Source organism: Leptinotarsa decemlineata, unplaced genomic scaffold (assembly GCF_025532065.1).
Source record: "Leptinotarsa decemlineata unplaced genomic scaffold, Ldec_3_MD MMD2_tig00001719_RagTag_RagTag, whole genome shotgun sequence".
Classification (NCBI taxonomy): Eukaryota; Metazoa; Arthropoda; class Insecta; order Coleoptera; family Chrysomelidae; genus Leptinotarsa; species Leptinotarsa decemlineata.
In genome coordinates, this window is record NW_027412569.1 from 5391817 (window position 1) to 5412845 (window position 21029).

The 21029-nt window shown below is 36.2% G+C and overlaps 1 protein-coding gene across 8 annotated transcripts in view; it reads left to right on the plus strand.

The window, feature by feature from the left end:
* Window positions 1–1326: 1326 nt before the first annotated feature.
* The window catches only part of LOC111507827 (uncharacterized), a 64872-nt gene continuing 45169 nt past the window's right edge, over window positions 1327–21029 (plus strand). For 3 of the 8 annotated variants that reach the window (XM_023163183.2, XM_074176359.1, XM_023163184.2), the window contains exons 1-3: window positions 1327–1540; window positions 16235–16753; window positions 19958–20177. In XM_023163183.2, the coding sequence (XP_023018951.2) occupies window positions 1538–1540; window positions 16235–16753; window positions 19958–20177 (742 nt within the window). In that variant the 5' untranslated portion in view covers window positions 1327–1537. Of the gene's footprint in view, window positions 1541–16234; window positions 16754–19479; window positions 19609–19957; window positions 20178–21029 lie in introns of those variants that run through there. The other 5 variants (XM_023163185.2, XM_023163188.2, XM_023163189.2 and 2 more) reach the window with 3 other exon arrangements.

The following is a 21029-nucleotide window of genomic DNA, read 5'->3' on the forward strand; positions in this document are numbered from 1 at the left end:
AATCGGCTGGATATAACTCTTGGTCGTTATTTTAAATAAAATAAAGATTTGTATTTGATATATAAGAGAGGGTCTTTGCAAGTACACAAAAGTATCATGTATCACTATATACCTAAAAAAGCATATGAAATCACACGGAAGAATTCAATGAGTATATTGATTATTTGGGCAGAATTTTCATTTTGTCTAACAAATCTGATGAACGGCAGAATATTATAGATATTTTAATTCTGATAAAGAAGTCTTATTGTGTTACCTAGCCATAAATGTAGCTAAAATGAGTAATGAAATATGTCCCTTTGAAATTTCGATGAATGTTGATAGATTTAAGAATTAAATGGGACAACTGGCAATTCGTCCCGTGAACCGCTTAGAAAGTGAAGGTCGCTAAAGTCAAATGTCTCAAACTAAAAAAGCACTAAGTATGTTATATTTTTAATATATAGAGCAGACTCGGATTTGATCCCACGCGATCACAGAGTCAACGGAGTGATTTATATTAACGAACGCTCGATTCTATCTGAATGACAAGTCGACATTTGTAGAATTATTTGTTATCACACACATACACTAGGTAAGGCGAATTATAGTGAGACATACGATATCAAACGTTATACTTTTTTGAGATCATTCTTTTTACCAATATGTCGTGTATCCATTGTGATTCAGAGTAATATTTCCATTCGAATTATTAATGCTGTATTATGCGAATAACTTCCGTTTATGATCTTGGAATTTCTGGATATCATATATATCATTGGAATTCAGAGTGGAGTTGAGATAAAAATCGGAAATTCCACAGTTGAGATTGAACCACCGTTTACATAACAATTCGTTGGATGAGTAGATCTAACCATTTACGCTAACCAATCGGTTAAAATCCGACAGAGTAAAATAGTTTTCATCGAAGTGCTCACTAATACAGACGGACATAAATTGTACTGATTGGTGTATCGATTCTGGGTATAGTTTTTCATTTATTTCCTAGGCTAGTTTCGAATCTTGGGGAGAGTTGTGAATGAACAGAATTTCACTTTCGCGCTGAACAATACCTTTTGAATTTATCATGAAGAGGTGTCTTTAATTTTGTTCAAATGAATATTACAATAAATAAATGTAACAACGAATATTTGAGTATTTGTGAATAATTATCTTCATAGAAATAAATAATATTCTTCCTGAATTTGACGTCAGAATTATTGAATTAGATGTCTCCCACTTCGTGGCCCTTTCGAATACTTCTTTAACGAGTCATTTGGCAAACTTCAATAAAGATAAGGCCAAACAACAAAAAATAAGAGAAGAGGAGAGATTGAGTTTCACAAATTTTAAATGGCAGTTTGGGCACGTTATCTGTGGTTTTGTTTTTTATTGTTTACAATTTAGATTATTTTTATTTTATGTCATGTGTTTTAATGTTTGTGCCTTGGATATTTTGAAGATTTGAAGAACAATTTTCATGATTTGTTATGAGAGAAACTCAAGTGTCTTGGAAGGAATTATTTCGAAACAAAGTGGTTTATAAATATATTGGAAAATGGTAAGTATCTAATCAGCAATTAATCGTATTTGAATATGACAAAATCTTCCGCCACTTGAATTTTTTATAAGTATATAAGCACATGTAAAAAAAGTATAGAACCATGGATTATTTGTCATGATAAAAAGTGGACATTCCATGGGAGCCTGTATCCAATAAAAAATATAGGGTCCCATGAAATGTAAATGTTTATAGAAACTTATCGAGCTAGTTAATCTGCTTTATAAACATTTTGAAAGGATAATTGTAATGGCCCTATGTGGGTAATTCCTATGCTAGGAAACGTATGTTAAAATGTAATAGGTGGTTAGCAAAAAAACCCATTCAATAAAAACGAATATATCCATACATGATAATAGAACGCACTGTTTCCCTACAATTACAACTTGACAAAAAATTTCAATAGGGTCTTACTTTGATATCAGTTGGTGGATTTATATTATACCTGTAAATTCAGGAAAGTTTTGGCGTAACTCTTAGTGAGGGCGATGACGTCTCCTCTTATGACGGGGCTATCTATGGGATCAACAGAGAACTCAATCCTCGAAAATAAAAGATGAACAAGGCTCATCACGGCAGTCACTTGCAAATATAAACTTTGACATCAACTGCCGATGAGATTCGTCGATCTGTCTTTCGCTGAAAGGCAACTATTTCAAAACCAGAGCCCAAACTGATGACTCTACACCAGACAGCGCTGTTTCGACGAGTCGTGAGTCTCATCGAACAATAGACGTATTTATGAAACTATCGAGAATTTCCTTGTAATTACATTTTTTTATTTTGGAGCCGTTCAAGTATCACGTTAGCATATTTATAACAATCATTTACCACCCACCCCCACTATCAGCAAAAGTAAGCAAAGCTCTTACCCCCTCCCATGCTTACGTGAACGTTGTTATATGAATTTTTCATTTTTCAAACAAAGACAATGCATGGGTTGCCATATATGTATAAAAGTAAATGAATACTGCTGACGTAATCACTATTTAGACCTCCCCGCCCCCCTGACATTAAAAATGAGCAAAACAAAGACCCCCCCGCCCCCTATAGTGCTTATGTTATACTTGAATGGCCCCTTTTAAAGCCAATGGAGGTTTCTTCCACAAGTGAAGAGGTAAATTCATATAACCTTTTTTCTTTATTAATATCTTGTGTGCACAACGCTCAAGTAAATCCCCATTTAGCATCGTGTGAAGCTAATTCGTGTCTCAAATTCATTTTGACCATGAGTTATTGTTACATGACATATTACTCAAGCCACCATTTGTTACAATGAGCAAACTTTACAATCAACTCTGTGAAAATCTCGACATTCATTATGAACCTATTGGTCAAGTTAAGAACCATGTTAAGAAACTTTTACACTCTAGTCAAAATACATGAGCCCAAATTGAAAGTTACTCAACCATGTGAGCTTATTACTACTACTGTATTACTGCTGAATTATGTTTTTTTGTAATACACCTGGACTATGTTTTTACTTGTTAGCTCTACATCTGACTTATGGTTTTTTCAATTATTCTCCTAGCTTGCTGCACACAAGATTTTCACCTAATTTTTTGCTTAACTCTCCTAAATGTTTCCTTTGTTTTTTTTTGTTTACTCTCTTCAGGTGATTCTAGTTGATAAATTAGATATATATATATATATATATATATATATATATATATATATATATATATATATATATATATATATATATATATATATATCAATATTAAATTCTACAAAAAGGATTTGAAGCTTTATATCTTCTATTAATTATCTGCGAGCCCTTTCGACAGTTGGTAGTACTGTCATCATCTGGCACTCCTCAAACTGAACTGGTCATCCTGTTGTCTGTCTCTTTATACGGTCAGAGCGTCTTAACTCAGGTATTTTAGGTACTTTAGGAAAATTTGCCTGTATTTGTTCTGCATCAGCTTCAAATCCTTTTTGAGGAATTTAATAGTGAAATACTCAATATATATATATATATATATATATATATATATATATATATATATATATATATATATATATATATATATATATATATATATATATATATATATATATATATATATATTTCTTGATTGATGCAACAAATTTTCCTTTATTTTGAGTATTTCAATATTGAATTCTACAAAAAGGATTTGAAGCTTAATATCTTCTATTAAGTATCTGCGAGCGCTTTCGACAGTTGGTAGTACTGTCATCTTCTGGCACTCCTCAAACTGAACTGCTCAGCCTGTTGTCTGTCTCTTTATACGGTCAGAGCGTCTTAACTCAGGTACTTTAGGTAAATTTGCCTGTATTTGTTCTGCATCAGGTACTCTTCTTCGTGTTAGATCTTCTCTAGGAATGTGTATGGTTTTGTTTAATATATTGAATGTGAGATCTTGTTGTGTTTTGATTTGTACTTGTTCCTCGATAAGTGATTTATGACTGTTGAATTTATGGATGTTCAAGTTTTCCCAAATGTCCATGCGGTTTCCCTTGTTGATTTGTTTTATTAGTTTTATGTTCTCTGGTGGGGGGAAATTATGTTTGTTTTGTATGGTGTGTGTTGCAAGGTTTGATTTATATACTGTTGGATTTATGTATGCCTTTTTGTGCTCGTTGTACCTTTGGATCAGTTTTTTCTTGGTTTGGCCGATATAGAATTTGTTGCAGTCCGAGCATTGTATACTGTATATCCCGTTTTGGTCTTTTCATAGCTTCAGCAATAAAGCCCGAAACAAAGAACGGAAAATCATATACCAAATAGCGAACGAAAACGGATACACCCAAAAGACAATAGATAAACTAGAAAACAGAATCAAAGAAAAAATACAGAACAAGGATCAAGCCACCCCAACAGATAAAACAACACAACGATGCACAGCATTTACGTACGTAGGACACCAAACCAAAAAACTAACAAAATCTTCAAACCACTGAACATCAACATCACATACAAGCCGAACACGAAGATAACACAAAAAATAAACAACTATAAAAAAGAAGAAGACAAAGACCAAAACGGGATATACAATATACAATGCTCGGACTGCAACAAATTCTATATCGGCCAAACAAGAAAAAACTGATCCAAAGGTACAATGAGCACAAAAAGGCATACATAAATCCAACAGTATATAAATTAAACCTTGCAACACACGCCATACAAAACAAACATAATTTCCCCCCACCAAAGAACATAAAACTAATAAAACAAATCAACAAGGGAAACCCCATGGACATTTGTTAAAACTTGAACATCCATAAATTCAACAGTCATAAATCACTTATCGAGGAACAAGTACAAATCAAAACACAACAAGATCTCACATTCAATATATTAAACAAAACCATACACATTCCTAGAGAAGATCTAACACGAAGAAGAGTACCTGATGCAGAACAAATACAGGCAAATTTACCTAAAGTACCTGAAATACCTGAGTTAAGACGCTCTGCCCGTATAAACAGACAGACAACAAGATGACCTGTTCAGTTTGAGGAGTGCCAGAAGATGACAGTACTACCAACTGTCGAAAGCGCTTGCAGATAATTAATAGAAGATATAAAGCTTCAAATCCTTTTTGTAGAATTTAATATTGAAATACTCAAAATAAAGGAATTAATATGTCTTGTTATTGGGATTTATTGCTGTTTAGACATTAAATAATTTTTTTATGAGTTGAATAACAAGGCACTTGTAAAAAATGTTGAATACAATGATTTGGGCATAATTCTAGACAACTTTGTTTCAACTAACATGTCCTTATCTCAGTCTCAGACAAAGTTTAACATTTCAATATCTCGAACAAGCAGAATTAATTCCAAGTAGTCTGAAGCTATATCTGCAGTTGATTCAGTAGGATGTACCAACTGTAGATAAAGTCCGGAAACAACTCCACAAACACATACTCTGGGGTAGGAGTATGTGTTTTTTGGAGTTGTTCCCTTGGGAGAGGCGTTTTCACCTGAACTTGAGCATATTATATGCACGTCTCCGGAATATGTTCAACATTCCGACTCCCACCCCAGAGTATATGTTTGTGAAGTTGTATGCAGGTGGCCCAGTGGCCATCCTACCGAATCAACTGCAGATAGACCTTATGACTAGTTCGAATTAATTTTGTTTGTTCGGGGTATTCAGACGGTTCACTCCGTCTGAAGTGACCCTCCGGATACTGAAGAGGAGCTAGTGTTCCGAAACCGGTCTATCAGTGTATGTATCTGCTACAAGTACCTACAGAATCGTAGGTTCGCATGAGAGGCAAGGGTGAGGTGTTTTCACCTATACTTGAGCATATGATATAGGAATCATTTTTATTACTTCTTGGAAAACTAGCAAATGGTGTGATATCATTCGCCGGAGAAAAGGCGCTTTCAACTTTTTTTTAATAGAAAGTGGGTCTTGTGTCCCTGCACTTGAAAGATATTTCGATTATCTATACAACGGCCTTCGCTGTTTTGAATTTGGATAACCGGTCGCGGTGTTATTGTTGAATGAATTGGAGACTAGGAAAAATGATGATTTGTAACTTTTCAACCAACAGGAGATTGAAACAGCTCCAAAATTAGTTATCTCAGGTTAGGTTAGGTTAGGTCCAAAATGAGTGGGTCTATTTGACCCTCCACAGTAACCCGCAAGGGTTTATTGTGGCTCACACCTATTCACACTCGACCAAATAAACCCAGCTTCTTAACGAAGAAGATTAGTTTGTATAGTGAGTGGTCTTTCAGGTCAGATGGTACGGCTCTGCCGAACTCTAAAAACCTAATTCGGTCCCCAGCGGGGTAGGCACAAAATATGTGCTGTTCAGTTCCATCATTTTCCAAACAGAGGCGACACACATTGTCTTCCGACAGTCGCGAGTCTCTGCATATGATGATTCAAATGCCAGTGACCTGTAAGAAGGTCTGTTAGACATCGTAGTTCATCCCTACTGTATTCCAACATCAGTTTGGTATCAAGCTTCGAATGGTGCATAAACACCTTGGAGTGTGCCAATCCTGGAAGATTCTGCCAGAAGTCCATAAATCTTCTTGCCATCCAGGTGTTCAATACAAATGACAGGTTCTGATCCGATGAAGCTGCTTGCAGCAACCTCATTTGCAAAAGAGCCAGCAGCCTCATTGACTTCCAGGCCAGTATGGCTAGTAATCCAGACCAGAGACAATCTGTTAAGTTTTCCTATCAAGAAGAGTCGTTTTTGACAATTTGCTACCAATTTAGACATTGCTCGGTAGGAGCCAAGAGCTTTCAATGCCGCTTGACTGTCCTGTAATTGTTCACGGAACTATACAATACAATATGTGTTCTCTTGCAAAATGTTTGAGGAATATAAATTTATTTGTGAAAACATTTTTTTAAATATTGGAATTGAGATGCCATCCCTAGAAATTAATACTAATTGTAACTGAGAGTCAATTCAAATGAAAAAGGTTCATTTGTCATTTTCAACTTATTTATTTATTTATTCACTGGTAACTCCCATTTAATATAAGTTATACAAATATCAGATTGTTAACAGTAATCTTATCTAATTTAATTATAATTAATAACAATTTAAACAGTTATAGTAGAGAATTGAAATGAAGCGAGAATAAAAGTAAATGACAGATACTTGCAATTTAAGAATAAGTATATCTTAACTTATTTCTAAGAATATCCTCGGAAATATGAAGAGATCGAATTTTGTATTATTCCTGTTTGTGACTATTCTTGGTAAAGGAGAATGCATTCCATAGTTACACCTATGGTAATCTATTGCAAAGGTTAGATTATTTCGTGTTTTTTCTGGAGGGAACATGAAGATTTACTTGGGCAAGAAGAGTTGAACAATTAATTCTAAAATTAAGCAATTTATGAAGGAATATAATATCTATGTGATCTCTGCGTAAACTAAGTTTCGGTAAACTAGTTACAGACCGAATTTCTGAAAAAGAGGGATCACTGAGAGGTATAGACAACTTAAAGGCAATATATTTTATAAATTTGTTTTGTACTTTTTCTATAGTGTACTTATGAATTTCATAAGTTGGTGACCAAACACAGCTACAATATTCTGTAATCGATCTAACCAAAGCGAAATACAATAACTTAATAGAATTAATGTTGGTGAAGTCTTTTGTAGTCCTGCATACAAAGCCTAACATTTTCATTGCTTTGCTAGAGATCTGTTCATACTGCAGGTGAAAATCCATTTTGACATCCACCACTACACCAAGATCTCGTATGGATTTCACCGATTCTAATAGTTTGCCTGCTATAGTATACATATTGTTGTAATGAGTAAGTGATCTAGAAAAAGACATACTTTTGCATTTAGACACATTCACATCCATATCATTGTCTACACACCATTCAGTAAAAGATGTAATGTCATTCTGAATATGTTCGTAGTCAACTGCGGATACAATAGTTTTGAATGTTTTCAAGTCATCAGCAAACATTAATACTTCAGAATAACTAATTTTGGTTTTGATATCGTTCACAAAGATATTAAATAGGAATGGCCCTAAATGGCTTCCTTGTGGAACTCCTGAGCTAACAGAGATTTGTTGAGATATAAATCCTTTAACTTTTACAACTTGTGTTCTGTTACATAGATAATTTGTGAGCCATTTCAATAAATTCCCAAAGAAACCGATTGCCTCCAATTTTGCACAGAGAATCCTGTGATTAACTGTGTCAAATGCTTTGGAAAAATCTGTGTATATCACATCCACTTGCTGTTTTTTCTCCAAAGCATTTGAGATATACTGAGAGTAGAGCAACAAATTAGTATTGGTCGATTTGCCCTGGCAAAAACCATGTTGCTCATCGATTATAACCTGATTCAGAGGGGTCTTTATATTATCGCATATGATGCTTTCCATCAACTGAATGTATCTTTGAATTTGATTTTGATTCAGGTAATTTGGAGTAATTGGAGTCATTGTACTATATTGAGAATGGTTATTTAATTAGTTTTTGATATAGTAATCGATTATTGGAGCTGCTTGTTCTGTAGATTACTCAATAAATAAAATAAAATTAATCGTATTGGACCAATTTTTGGTTTGGATTATCAAGTGTAATGGGGTTAAACCCCAAACTGGTCATATAAATAAAATCAACTAGTGTGATATTAGATAAATTTCATTAAAGTGATCATGAATTATTACAAAATAAACAATTCATTAATCAAACATATTATTCTCTGTATGATTTTATAATATTGTAAAACTCAGCCTTCGAATGTGATTGTAGAATTTCCTCGTCTATAATTATTCACAGACTCAGAGTTGAAAATACAGCAAATTGAAAAGGATGGCATGGAAAAATCTCGTAATGTCTTCTTGTTCTCAGTGTACTGTAGATATTTCATCACATATATTTCTTTTTGAGGAAAGCGGGCAGTCTGCTTTCAACATCAGAGATGTTTCATTAGCAGGCATGAAAGGCCTTTCAAGAGGCCTTTCATGCCTGCTAATGAAACATTAGAAAGAAATTTCGCTTTACGACGGTCGTTGAACCCAACAAAAAATACTGATTCGGTAGACTATATCCGGGAAAGCCTAACAACTTCCATGAGTTACGAACTATTGATTTGTAAACTGCAAGTTTACCATGATTTTTTTATCTTGGATTTGGGTCGGCTTTCATTTCAAATTATTGTAATGAAATTATTTATTTGTACTTCACCTTCACTCACTATTTATTGTACCTGTGTAAATTCGCAAGTAAATTTGATTATAATGGAGTATTGTTATTGAGCTGACATTTGTAGAATCTTGTATACTAGTTGGGGTCACCTGTCAATGAATAAATAATGAATGGGTATTTTATTCTTGGGAATTCTAAATGTACAATATCCAGTGAGCTGTCCTGTAATTATTCTGATCTGATCCCTGCTTTGTTGAAGCAGTATTTCAGTTCTACCTGTAACAGTCCCCTTTACAATTGTCCTCTCAATATCTATAAATTTTACAACAGATTACCTCATGTAATGAAATAGAAATTACATTCAATAAACCTTTGAATAAACAATTTTCAATAACGATTTTTATGTAACCTAAACAGCCTTTGACAAGGGGAACCAAGATTGCAATATATTATTTTTCAATTATAATAATACTATCCTTTGGCCCAATACAACCCAATAAAATCGAAAATATTTATATGTGAAAATATATCTCTGAATTGGTTGTTTCATCAGAAAAGTGTTCGTAGAAACTACATATTCCACCTCGAATTCAGCTGCATCTGAAAGTCAGATGCAGAAGTAAAGAAATCAAAGTCCGTTTTATTTGTCACTTTTGTAGTCCGTGGTACAAAGGAATGAAGATAATGATTAGTTCTGCAGTCTGGTTGAGAAAATGTAACTGTATTACTACAAGTGAATCTAGGAAATGCTGAAAGGCTAACATATGGATGTGGCTTGCCTATGATGGGTTCCATACGGAGGATACGTATTCAAGATGAGTTCTTACCAGAGAGCTATACAGGCATTTGATATCAATGAAGTCTTAGAGCATCTTCTCAGGAACTCAAGCATTTTGAGACTCATCAACTGGCTGATATGTAAGCTCCTATTTCTTTTTTCTGGTCAAGTGAAAGAGCAGACATGAGAACTCTCATTGGGTCCGAGAATAATGTGTCCTGAGCAAGCGCAGTGAGTCAAGAATGACAGCCTTCTGCATTTGTCCGGCTAAGATTAGTGTGGCAAGCCGCACCGAGACAGAAATCATTATTATTAGTATTTTTTTATCGTAGTTGCGCTGGTCTGGCCCTATCCCCGAAGCCCCGATACATTCGGGAGGGCGCGCCAGCATTATCAACCAACGACCACTCCCCACACCGTGGGGTAAGTGATCATTGGGTCCGAGAATCATGTGCCCTAAGCAAACGCAGTGAACCAAAAATGAGCCTTCTGCATCTGTGTGGCTAAGATTTGTGGCTAAGTGTGGCAAACCGGTATGATTTTAAGATTGTCGGCGTTCTGTCGATGCATATGCATCGCGGAACACCATGCATTGGCTTATCCTTGTGTTTCCGGAGAAGTGAGGTGATCTCGGCGGCTTTTATATGAGCTTTTTGCTGAATGGGTTTCAACTAGAGTCTGCGGAGTTCGAAGAGAAAATCTCGATATTTTATCCGTTTTTCCTCCTCTTTTCGGACGATATTCGTCTCGCCAGGAGCTGAAAACTCCACGACAAATATAGTCTGACTCTGGTGGTTGATAAGGACTACATCAGGCTTATTAGTTTGTATGAACCTGAGAGTGGGAAACGAATAGTTCCAATAAATTCGGCACTTCTCGTTCCCACAACGGATTCAATATCCCCCTGAGCGCAGGGCAACACCGGTGTCTCGTCAATACCGTAAGAGTGCCGTGGATGGTAATATAGCACTCTTAGGGTCGCGTTATGTCGATAGATATAGGCTGAGACCGCATATGCTGGACATGCTGATAGCAAGTGCATTGGGGTCTCGGACGCCTCGCGGCAGGCCCTACACCTTGTGTCAGGAACCTCTATACCCATCACGCATTCTTATTATTGGCTCATTTCCAACGAGAAAAACGAAGAAAGCTCAATGTCCAGATGGTGCGAAAAGTGAACTTCTGAAGCTGTATGTACTTATATTAAACAGCCTTAAACATTTCTAGTCAATAAATCTATCAGATCTGGAAAATTTTCAACAACATTCAAAAACGCACTAATAATACAGAAATTTTGAAAAGTAAATGCAGACGAAGTCGGGATACATAGGCTTATATATCTGATCAGTAATCTGTCAAAAATGGCATTTGACAAAATTCCAAATACTAAAATCGGTTTCATAGGAATACCTTAGGAATTGATGGTAAGTTAACTGAAAAATTTGAAATGGATGGATAAAATATAAACTATTCTCAAGTTCCACTTGTTTTCAAATTTTGGAGAAAGTTAGATTTTGCTAATGACACAGCAGTAATCTACCAGGCAAACAATTGAACCATACAAAAAGAGAAAGCAGAGAAAGGCTTCACTCAACTAATCCGATGGCTCAATTGTAGAACATTATCAGTAAATCACAATAAAATTTCCTTTACACTTCATATAATTCTGCAACACTACCAAACTAGAAAATATTGGACATAAAAATGTTTAACGAGCACTTACTATCTTTGAGAAACTAGTGAAATATCTGAAACGGAGTAATCATATCGACAATACTGCGAAGAAATAAGATCCGTACTTTCAAAATTCGGACATGAGCCACACAACAATTATTAAACTCATGATCTATCTGACACCATACTCTCAGTTATGTACCATAGATTTTGAAATCCCCACAGATACCATTTATATGGAGTTGATGTTCACCACACTCATCAGCTTTTTTGTTGCCTGTGATTTCTGAGTGTTCTGATGCCCGGTGTAGAGTCGGTCTATAGTCCAGTCATCTTAGTAAGTTCACCTCGGAATTTGAGACACCCAGTAATAAATTCGTATAAACTTGTATTTTGACATCCTAAAAATTGTCTCAAAAGCTACAGATGGTGCAATAGTTAATAAGAAATGAAAGTTATGAATAATTATGTATTTATCAATAATTATACAATATTACTGGAGTTTTTTCCCAACACCAAATCGTTATTTTCAATACCTCGATTCGTGTTTCGATCACCAAGTTATCATCTTCAAGAGGAAGATTAAACTGTCGAGGTGTTAAAAATAACGATTTGGTTTTGGGAAAAACTCCAGTAATATTCATTACTAAACCAAAGGTTCCAAACAGTGCATCATAAGTAAACAATTATACACTTTATATGGCGTAGTTTTTACCGGAACTGCCGTTTGACCTTGAATGATGTTCCAACCGCACGCTCTTCGATCTCTATCTGGAAAACAATTCAACATTTTGTTGTAAATCATGCCCTAAAGAAAATAACGCCGACCGCCACTGGTAGCCATAAACCAATTGTGACGTAGCTAAGAGCGCGCGAATGTACGATGTTCGCTGCCGCTCTAGATGTAGCGAGAATAATGCTACCGACTTCGATGGAATTCTGGCGAATTTTCTACCGCATTCGATTACGATATATAAAGGCTAGCCACGAGGATACTGACACAGTCAGGTGGAATCTAGTAAGGCGATAGACATTCAAATAATAATTGAAGTTTCAGTTGAAATGTTTGATTATTCAGTGTAGTCAATTATTGGTCAACCCACGGGTAAAAACGTAACATTTGGTGTCAGAAGTGGAATAATTGACAACATTTTCTGTTATATGGTGAAAATAATGAGTGTCGATTACGATGAACTCAAGAAAATGTTCGAGGCAAGATGAAACAAGATGAACGCAGAAGAGAGGAAGATGGAAAAACAAAGAAACAGAGAGGAATATCGTAAATTATTGGTAAATATTCAGAAGAAACAAGAAAAAGACAATAAGATGTACCTTCATTTATTTGAAGATTTGAAATCTTCCCAAGTGAGCAAAGGGGAGGTACAGGAATTGATTCAGGAAGAATTTGAAAAAGTATTTCAGGAAACAAAGGAGGGATTGGAACAAATAGTCGATGAGAAGTTTGATGGGGTTGGAAGGAAACTCGAAGAGTAGCTTGAAGGAATCGGAAGGAAATTTGTAAAGAAGCTTGAAGGAGTCGAAAAAAAATTTGAAGAGTTTTTCCGGAAACTTCGGAAAGGAAAAAGTCACGAAAACGCAGATAGCCTCTTGAAAAGACCATCCCTGACATCTGGATGCAAATTTTGTCAACTCCAGGAGGACAAGGATACCCAGCTACCAGAAGAAGAACTTCCCACCAAACGTGATAAAGTAGCGGGGAGAGACTCCATTATGGACAGCTCTGATACGGAGATAAGCTCCCCTACCTCCCGCCACTTCCGGTTCCCTCTGATCCGGAGAATAGCAACCTGTAAGGGTCCCTTGTCCAAGGATACGGACAGACAATTTGAAAAATCACCTGATCATGGTGTGGTACAGTCGTTATCAGCCTCTGAGTGTGATCCTACCTTCCTGACGAGGCAAGACATCATCGTAGCCCAGAAGGAGGATCCCGTCTTGAAAACTGTACGAGAATGGATTGCCAAAGGAGCGATACGGGCATGATAAGAGATGTCCAAGCACGGCCAGCAGGAAAAGGGTTACTGGCTTCAATGGGACTCCATGAGCATTCGAGATGACCTACTCACTCGGAAATGGGAAAGCCCGGATGGAAGAACCCGCAAATTCCAGATGTAATTTCGGCGAAATTTTGTAGCGTATTCGATTACGATATATAAAGACTAGCCACGAGGATATTGTAACGAATTAAAGAATTAACTGTCTTAAACAAATTTATTTTTAACAATATTTCACTATCACAACTAATTTATATTCAACACTTAGCAACTAACGCTTAATTTATCTTCACTCTTAGAATTCTTTATTTAAACGCTCGATTCGCTTTCTGAATACAGACTGCCATCTCGGGACGAGAAGCGGGCCTTATAAATCGGTAACGACCGTGCTAGATTTCTCTAGTTGTTTCGGTAGTGGCTTAGACTTTTCGCGGCGACTTGTCGACTTCATTTCTTTCGCGACGAGTCATGTGTTTATTTGCTGTCTGAGATATCGGTCAGGGCCGGCTTCAGATTCGTTACATTGCCCCCTTCTCAAAGACGTTTCGCTCCTAAATTTTATCCTTGGCGTGTGTCGATACCTGCAGGACTCCCCATATCTGCACTATGAAGTTCGATGGAAGTAACACTCCACAGTCTTCATGTTGGGGAAGATGGTTACCGCACACCAAAATCTTAATACTGCTGGATCTGAAGATCGTTTCCAACATGCTTCTCACAATTCTCCAGTCCAGCCTGTCGAGCCCAGAGGCTAATTTCGGGATTGCCAAGTTCACGAGATTCTGGTCGAGCATCGTGTTCCTCAGTCTGGTAAGACTATATCAGACATCTTCATATGACGGTTTGTCTCGAGAAAGCTTTTTGGCCAACAAGTAGAAAACGTTTCTCCTACCCTTCTTTAACTGTAGCACTCCTCTGACTTCAGGATTTTGTTCTCGTAATGTTTGGAGCTGACCGAATTTCTTGTTGAATGCCACAGCGATACCCTTGGACATTTGGAGATCCTCTGCCACGCAGTGAGCTAGTGCGTAATCAACTGGAACTTTGAAAAGGTCTCGTGTTTGGAGCTGACCGAATTTTTTGTTGAATGTCACAGCGATTCCCTTGGACATTTGGAGATCCTCTGCCACGCAGTAAGCTAGTGTGTAATCAACTGGAACCTTCTGTCCGTTCGAGTATAAGGACATGAATTGCTGGAACGTCACTCCACCCTCTGGTGGTCTGAAGGCGCGAACTTGGTCGCGATTTCCAGCATAAGGAGCCAATTTATTAAAATAGATGACCCTAGGCTTTCCTCGAGGTGACTTATGGATTCGGTAGACGAGGTCATTAATCTTTTTCATGACTTTGTACGGACCCTCCCACGAGTTCCGCAACTTCGGTGATGAGCCACGGCGTCGCTTAGGATATTGTACAGCCAAACTAGGTCACCGGTTTCCAATCCTCCAGCATTCACCTTGATATCATAGGCCTTCTTCATCCCACTTCTGACACCAATTGTAACGAATTGAAGAATTAACTGTCTTAAACAAATTTATTTTTAACAATATTTCACTATCACAACTAATTTATATTCAACACTTATTTAATTCATCGTCACTGTTCGAATTCTTTATTTAAACGCACGATTCGCTTTCTGAATACAGATTGTCATCTCGGGACGAGAAGCGGGCTTTATAAATCGGTAACGACCGTGCTAGATTTCTCTAGTTGTTTCGGTAGGGGCCTAGACTTTTCGCGGCGACTTGTCGACTTTATTTCTTTTGCGATGAGTCATGCATTTATTTTCTGGCTGAGATATCGGTCAGGACCGGCTTCAGATTCGTTACAATATCGACACAGTCAGGAAGCTACAGTGCGGTACGCGAAGTGATCTAGTAAGACGATATACATTCAAATAATAGTTGAAATTTTAGTTGATGTGTTTGCGTATTTAAAGTGAAATAAAGTTAAGTTTGACTATTCAGTGTAGTCAATTATTGGTCAACCCACGGGTAAAAACGTAACAATACATTTACAGGCATTGCTACTTGTGCTACTATCGTCATTTAAATTTTTAATCACTGGATTTATCTCTGTTTGAACGTCTGTGAATGTTTCATTTTCCTAATATTTCCTTTCTGTATTCACTACATTTCGGCAACACTTTTTACCATTCCTCGGAAGTGATTTGATCAAACTCCTTCTCCGCCAGCTCCCTCACATCTTCCAACTTGAAAGTTACATTCTTTTGGAACACGTTGTTTTTGATGATAGCCAAAATGAGTTCAATGGGATTCAAATTCGAATGGTAGGGTGGAAGTCGCAAAACGTCATGTCCGTGTTCAAGCAGAACCTCATCAAATTTTGAGTATTCCGTTTAAAAAAAAATATCATTTTATGAAATATTTTGAAAACGCGACTGTCTTTTTTTTGTTTTCGGAATCTAGAAGGTCATTAAAAATGCTACTAGTTTGCCGATTTAACCGAATTCGTAGCACCATTAATAACGGAGTTGGCAATGGTGTCGACTTAATTTGGAACACCTTGTATGCAACGACTGATCAATGTATAAAACACCAATAAATTATCTATCTCTATATATTTATTTTATTTTTCAGGACCACCTCATAGAAGAAGCATCATCTATAAGACGCATATTACCATGGATAAAGTCTGAACAAGACATTGTAAATTACTTGCGAAAGATACCATTAGACAAAAATCACTTGAGAATCCACTTGACAATTCTACATTTTCTGAAGCTACGAGATAGAGAAGATGATGCCGATTTTGAACGATTAATTGAAGATGATGCTAGAGAGATTGTTTCGATATTGCCAGGTACGCCATATAAAGATATAAAGGACCAACTCACTGTGATGGGAAACATGCCAAATCGTCAAGAAGCTGTCATCAGGCAGCTTCTGCTTCCCAAACATGAATTGAAGGTGCTCGTTTCGGAGATAGATGTCAATAATGTGAGTAAGGAAAAACCAAAGAGTATTTTTCAGTCAGTAGTTAAGAAGGATGTACATAATGAGACAAATACAGATATCAAGATTAGAATTCGTAAAGTAAAAGGGGCTTTGGAAGTGGTGTCCCGTTTCAAACAGAAGAAGGTCTCAGCCAGTTCAAAGGTAACTGAAGTATCTATTTCTGTACTGAATTTTTCCCAAGAACACTCATTTCACATTGTTAACATCTGACGATTTTTTTGCTGCTGATTATAAAATCTGCATAACCGAAAAACACTGTACTGTGAGATCACAGAACAGTTTACACAAAATGTGTTTTGTTATACATATGACCTTCGATTAGGTTATTCCAAAAGTTTTGTCCGTTTTCATGAGTCTACTTTAAACTGTTAATACGAGGCGTATCTTTTAAGTACCGTTCTGAACTAAAAAAAAAAAGGATTTTTTTTACAATTTCAATTTCCCTTTTTTTATATTAACACTTGTTCACAAAAAGGGTTCGAAGCTTTAATAACTTCTAATTATTATATGCGAGCGCTTTCGATAGCAGACTGTGCAATCATTTACATGAATCTACTCAAACTGAACGTTTTATCTTCTTGTTTGTTCTTTCATGTGGTTAGATCCCCTCAGTGAGTTTGTTATTATTATTGATGGTTCATTAATTAGGTTTTGGGCAGGTATTTGTCCTCCCCTTTCATCGGAATGTCTAATTAAATTTACCTGTACTTCAGTTACATCAGGTAATATCCTTTGTGTTGGTGTTTCTCTAGGTTCATTGTTTCTAGGAATGTCTATTGTTTTGTGGAATATATTGAATGTTATGTCTATTATTTCAACAGTCGGCTCTCTAGAGAAAATCATGTGAATTCTTGTGCTGCAAGGTAAATCAGAGATACTCTCACAGAACTTCCTCCAAGACTCACGTTTGACCTTTCTAATTTCCTTGTTATATGTCGTTAGAGTAGTTTTATGAAGCTGAGAAAATGGAGGATCCTTAAGGACACCTCCGCCCCCCTCTCCTAGGATCGAGGGATGAGTAGGCTCAGATGATGAGGTGAGGACACCTGCCGTCTCTGAGTTGCCTGCTGGTTTTTTGGATCCCTTTGACGAGACGATTTTCGTCTTCGCTTTCGAAGAGCCAAGTCCAGCATTTTTCCCTGGTTTTCTCGACGAGTCGTTAGCCGTCTTCGTCTCCTGAGAACCAACTGGTTTCCCAGCCTTGGGATGAGTGTGAGTCTCTGGTTTACCCCTATGTTTGGGTGGAGGTTTGATTGAACTTCTCCCCATAGGTGGATTTCCACTCGGCCCCGCTTTATTTGCTCTAACGGGTACATTAGAGTGACCCGGTTGAGTAGTTTTCTGCTGGGCGGGGCCCGGTTTTTGGGGCGGAATAAGACCTGCCCAAAACCAAAATGTGGTCTGAAACCCGTCCTCGCCATCACGGCCATAGATCCATCGTCAACAGCGAAGGTCCGTGATTGAATTGTGGTTACATCTATAACTTGACTGTTGAAAAAAGGAACACGCGTAATGTTGTGAGAGAGATGTAGTGGATGGTTTTGAAATGGGCAAGCACCCTGCTTTCATACTGTGTGACCTCACCAAGTTCTTTGTGTTTACACACAAAATTCTTCTTGTGAAGTTTATCATTCTATGGTTTTAGAGGATCTGAAATGTCAGGCATTGAGTCATATTTGAAATTTAAATTTCAAGGTGGCTCTGCTGGCTCAACAAAGATGCAGGAGGGAATCATCTCTAAAATCAAAATTCACTATGGTATCAATAACCACTGATGGTAGTTTCAATGGGCTTGTTTCATTATTTTTGGTTTACAGTTCATTTGGTAGTAATTTCTAATTGAAAAACAGTGTACTTTGTTTCAGCTCTCTAAATAGCGTTGTTTTCCCATAATTTATTATTAAAAATCGGATTTTCTAGGCCCGTGACGTCACGGGCCTAGTCCCGCTGTTTGTTCGATTGACCAATAGGAACAATAAAAATAATGAACATTGCCAAATTGTTAAATTCACGAAGCGTGTAAACAGTATCTGATTCATTCGTGATTCAAAGTAAAATCACTTCCGACAACTAAATCTAAGAAGAAAGTGTAAGAAATGCATTGGAAGGAAGAATTAATTACACATGGGATCCAAATAACATAAAATGCAATAAAAACGTTATTTTTGAAATATCTCTGGCAGTAGACATTTTCATGTTGATATCACAGAAATTTTAATAATGGAAATGTATATGAACCTGTTAATGTTTAAATTCATGAAAACATTCTCCATATGAAATAAAATGCACTCGAAAACCATGGTTCTAAATAAAATTTAACGAGCTATATTTTTGAATGGTTCTCGAAGGCTCATGAACCCTAATAAAATAAATCAGTCATGCATTCATGCCACCCACCAAAAATAATAAATTTAACGTTATATATTAGCCATATTGTCACCCAGTCAGCTATCTCTCTTGGATGTATAAGACAATGTACTCTTGCTAATGTCATAACTTTGTATTTTTGTTAAAATAATTGACACTTGGCAACACTGCTGTAGAAACGATCAATTTTATTGGTTAACAGACACGCGGCCAATTTAAACTCTTGCTTCTTGAATTTTTCTTTTTTCCGCAAATATAAAGAGGTATTGGGAACGATTAGACTCGATAAGTATAATTTACCCCTAACTTGATCAATCTATAAGCAAACCAGTATCATTTTCAATAGAATGAAACAAGCCCATTAGAGTTGATAAAAAAGTTGGCAATGTACTTCACTAATTGAATTAGCATAATTTTTACCACTTTCACTGGACTAAAATGAAAAACAGTTGATTCATTAGTATTCCACAGAAAACAAAAAAGAAACTGCTAGCCCATACTTTTTCCTTTTTTTTTTTTTTCATCTAATGTTCATGACAGAAAGCTGTCACTCTTCTCATTGGACAGAAGTATGTGTTTGTTTGTTATCAAATGTTGTTTTTAATCAGGATGACCTTTTTTTTTATTTGGTAAGTTCTTGAATAATAAATTATGAAGTATTCATGTGAAAACGAAATATATTTAGTATTTTTGTGTTATATACAAGCAACAATAGACAAATTTTGGAAAGAATTTAGTTATGATCACGGGGGAAAATGAAATTTTTATAAGCTAGGGTTCCTTATTCTAGAACTGATGATTAGATAGAGATCAGCTTTTGGTGTTGTTTTAAGCGTTTTTTTTCATATTACTTTCATACTATAACTACACAATAAACATTTTTTAGCCATAAATTCTCATTTCAAAGTTCAAAATATGATTTGGAGTCGAACCTCGGATATTGAATTTAATTAATGTGTAATTTTCATTTCATTCCAGTGGGACACACGCCCGAATTATGTTGTCGATATACCTTCAACTGTAGAAGAAAATAGTTCATTAAGTGATTCAGATGATCTACCTCATTCGTCAACTCATAATTCTAGTATATCGTCTCCTAATTTAGTTCAGAATTTGGGTGTGGAAAAAGTTGCCGCACAATGTTCTGACTCTACAAAGCCTTCTTCAATAAACTCTACGATGAAAGATAATAATCATGGTGAGTACTTTTTAGGCGATACTTTATAATATAGTTCTATAGTGAGTAACCAACTGTACCGGCTGTAAACGTATAATTAACTAGATGTGATTTTGTAGTAAAAATTACTCAGTATTTTGTAACTTTGATCTTGAAAGAATAAAAATATAAATAGAGAGCGTGAAAACGTGGAGAGTGATATTGGATCTTAGCAAACGATTTATTGTGATAAACACGATATCCATATCGATAAATGGACCAGCCTTAAAATTCTTTCTTCATTATATAACTAATATATAAATATCTCTTGTCATATTGTTAGTTGCCATACCTCTGGGAAACGGATTGTCCGATTTTCATGACATTCCATATGTATATTCGGTAGGTCTGAGAATAGGTTTTAATTTATTTTTCATACCCCTAAGTGATAAGGGTGTTCCACCCCAAACATTTTTTTAATTTTTTGACAAAGTTTTTTGTTTTTCTTTTTATAATGTGTCATTAAAAATACATACAACCCTCAATTTTTACTCTTCTATCATTAACCCCTATTTTTTAATGGTCAATTCAATAATTTAATCATAGATCAGTTATTCCCGCCAGGTGTCACTTCTCACTCAATAAACAGCCCGGAGTAGGGATGAGAACGAAGCCGGTCTCTCTCACACAATAAGCCTTCTCTAACCGACTACACAGTTTTCAGCCACTATTATTGTTTATCCATCCAGCGTACATACAGTTCGCGATGCCACCGAAGCTATGAATTATCCAACAGAGTTTTTGAACTCATTGGATTTGCCAGGTATGCCACCGCATACTTTACAACTTAAGGTTGGATTCAACTTAAGGTTGGATTGCTCCGTAATTTGATTC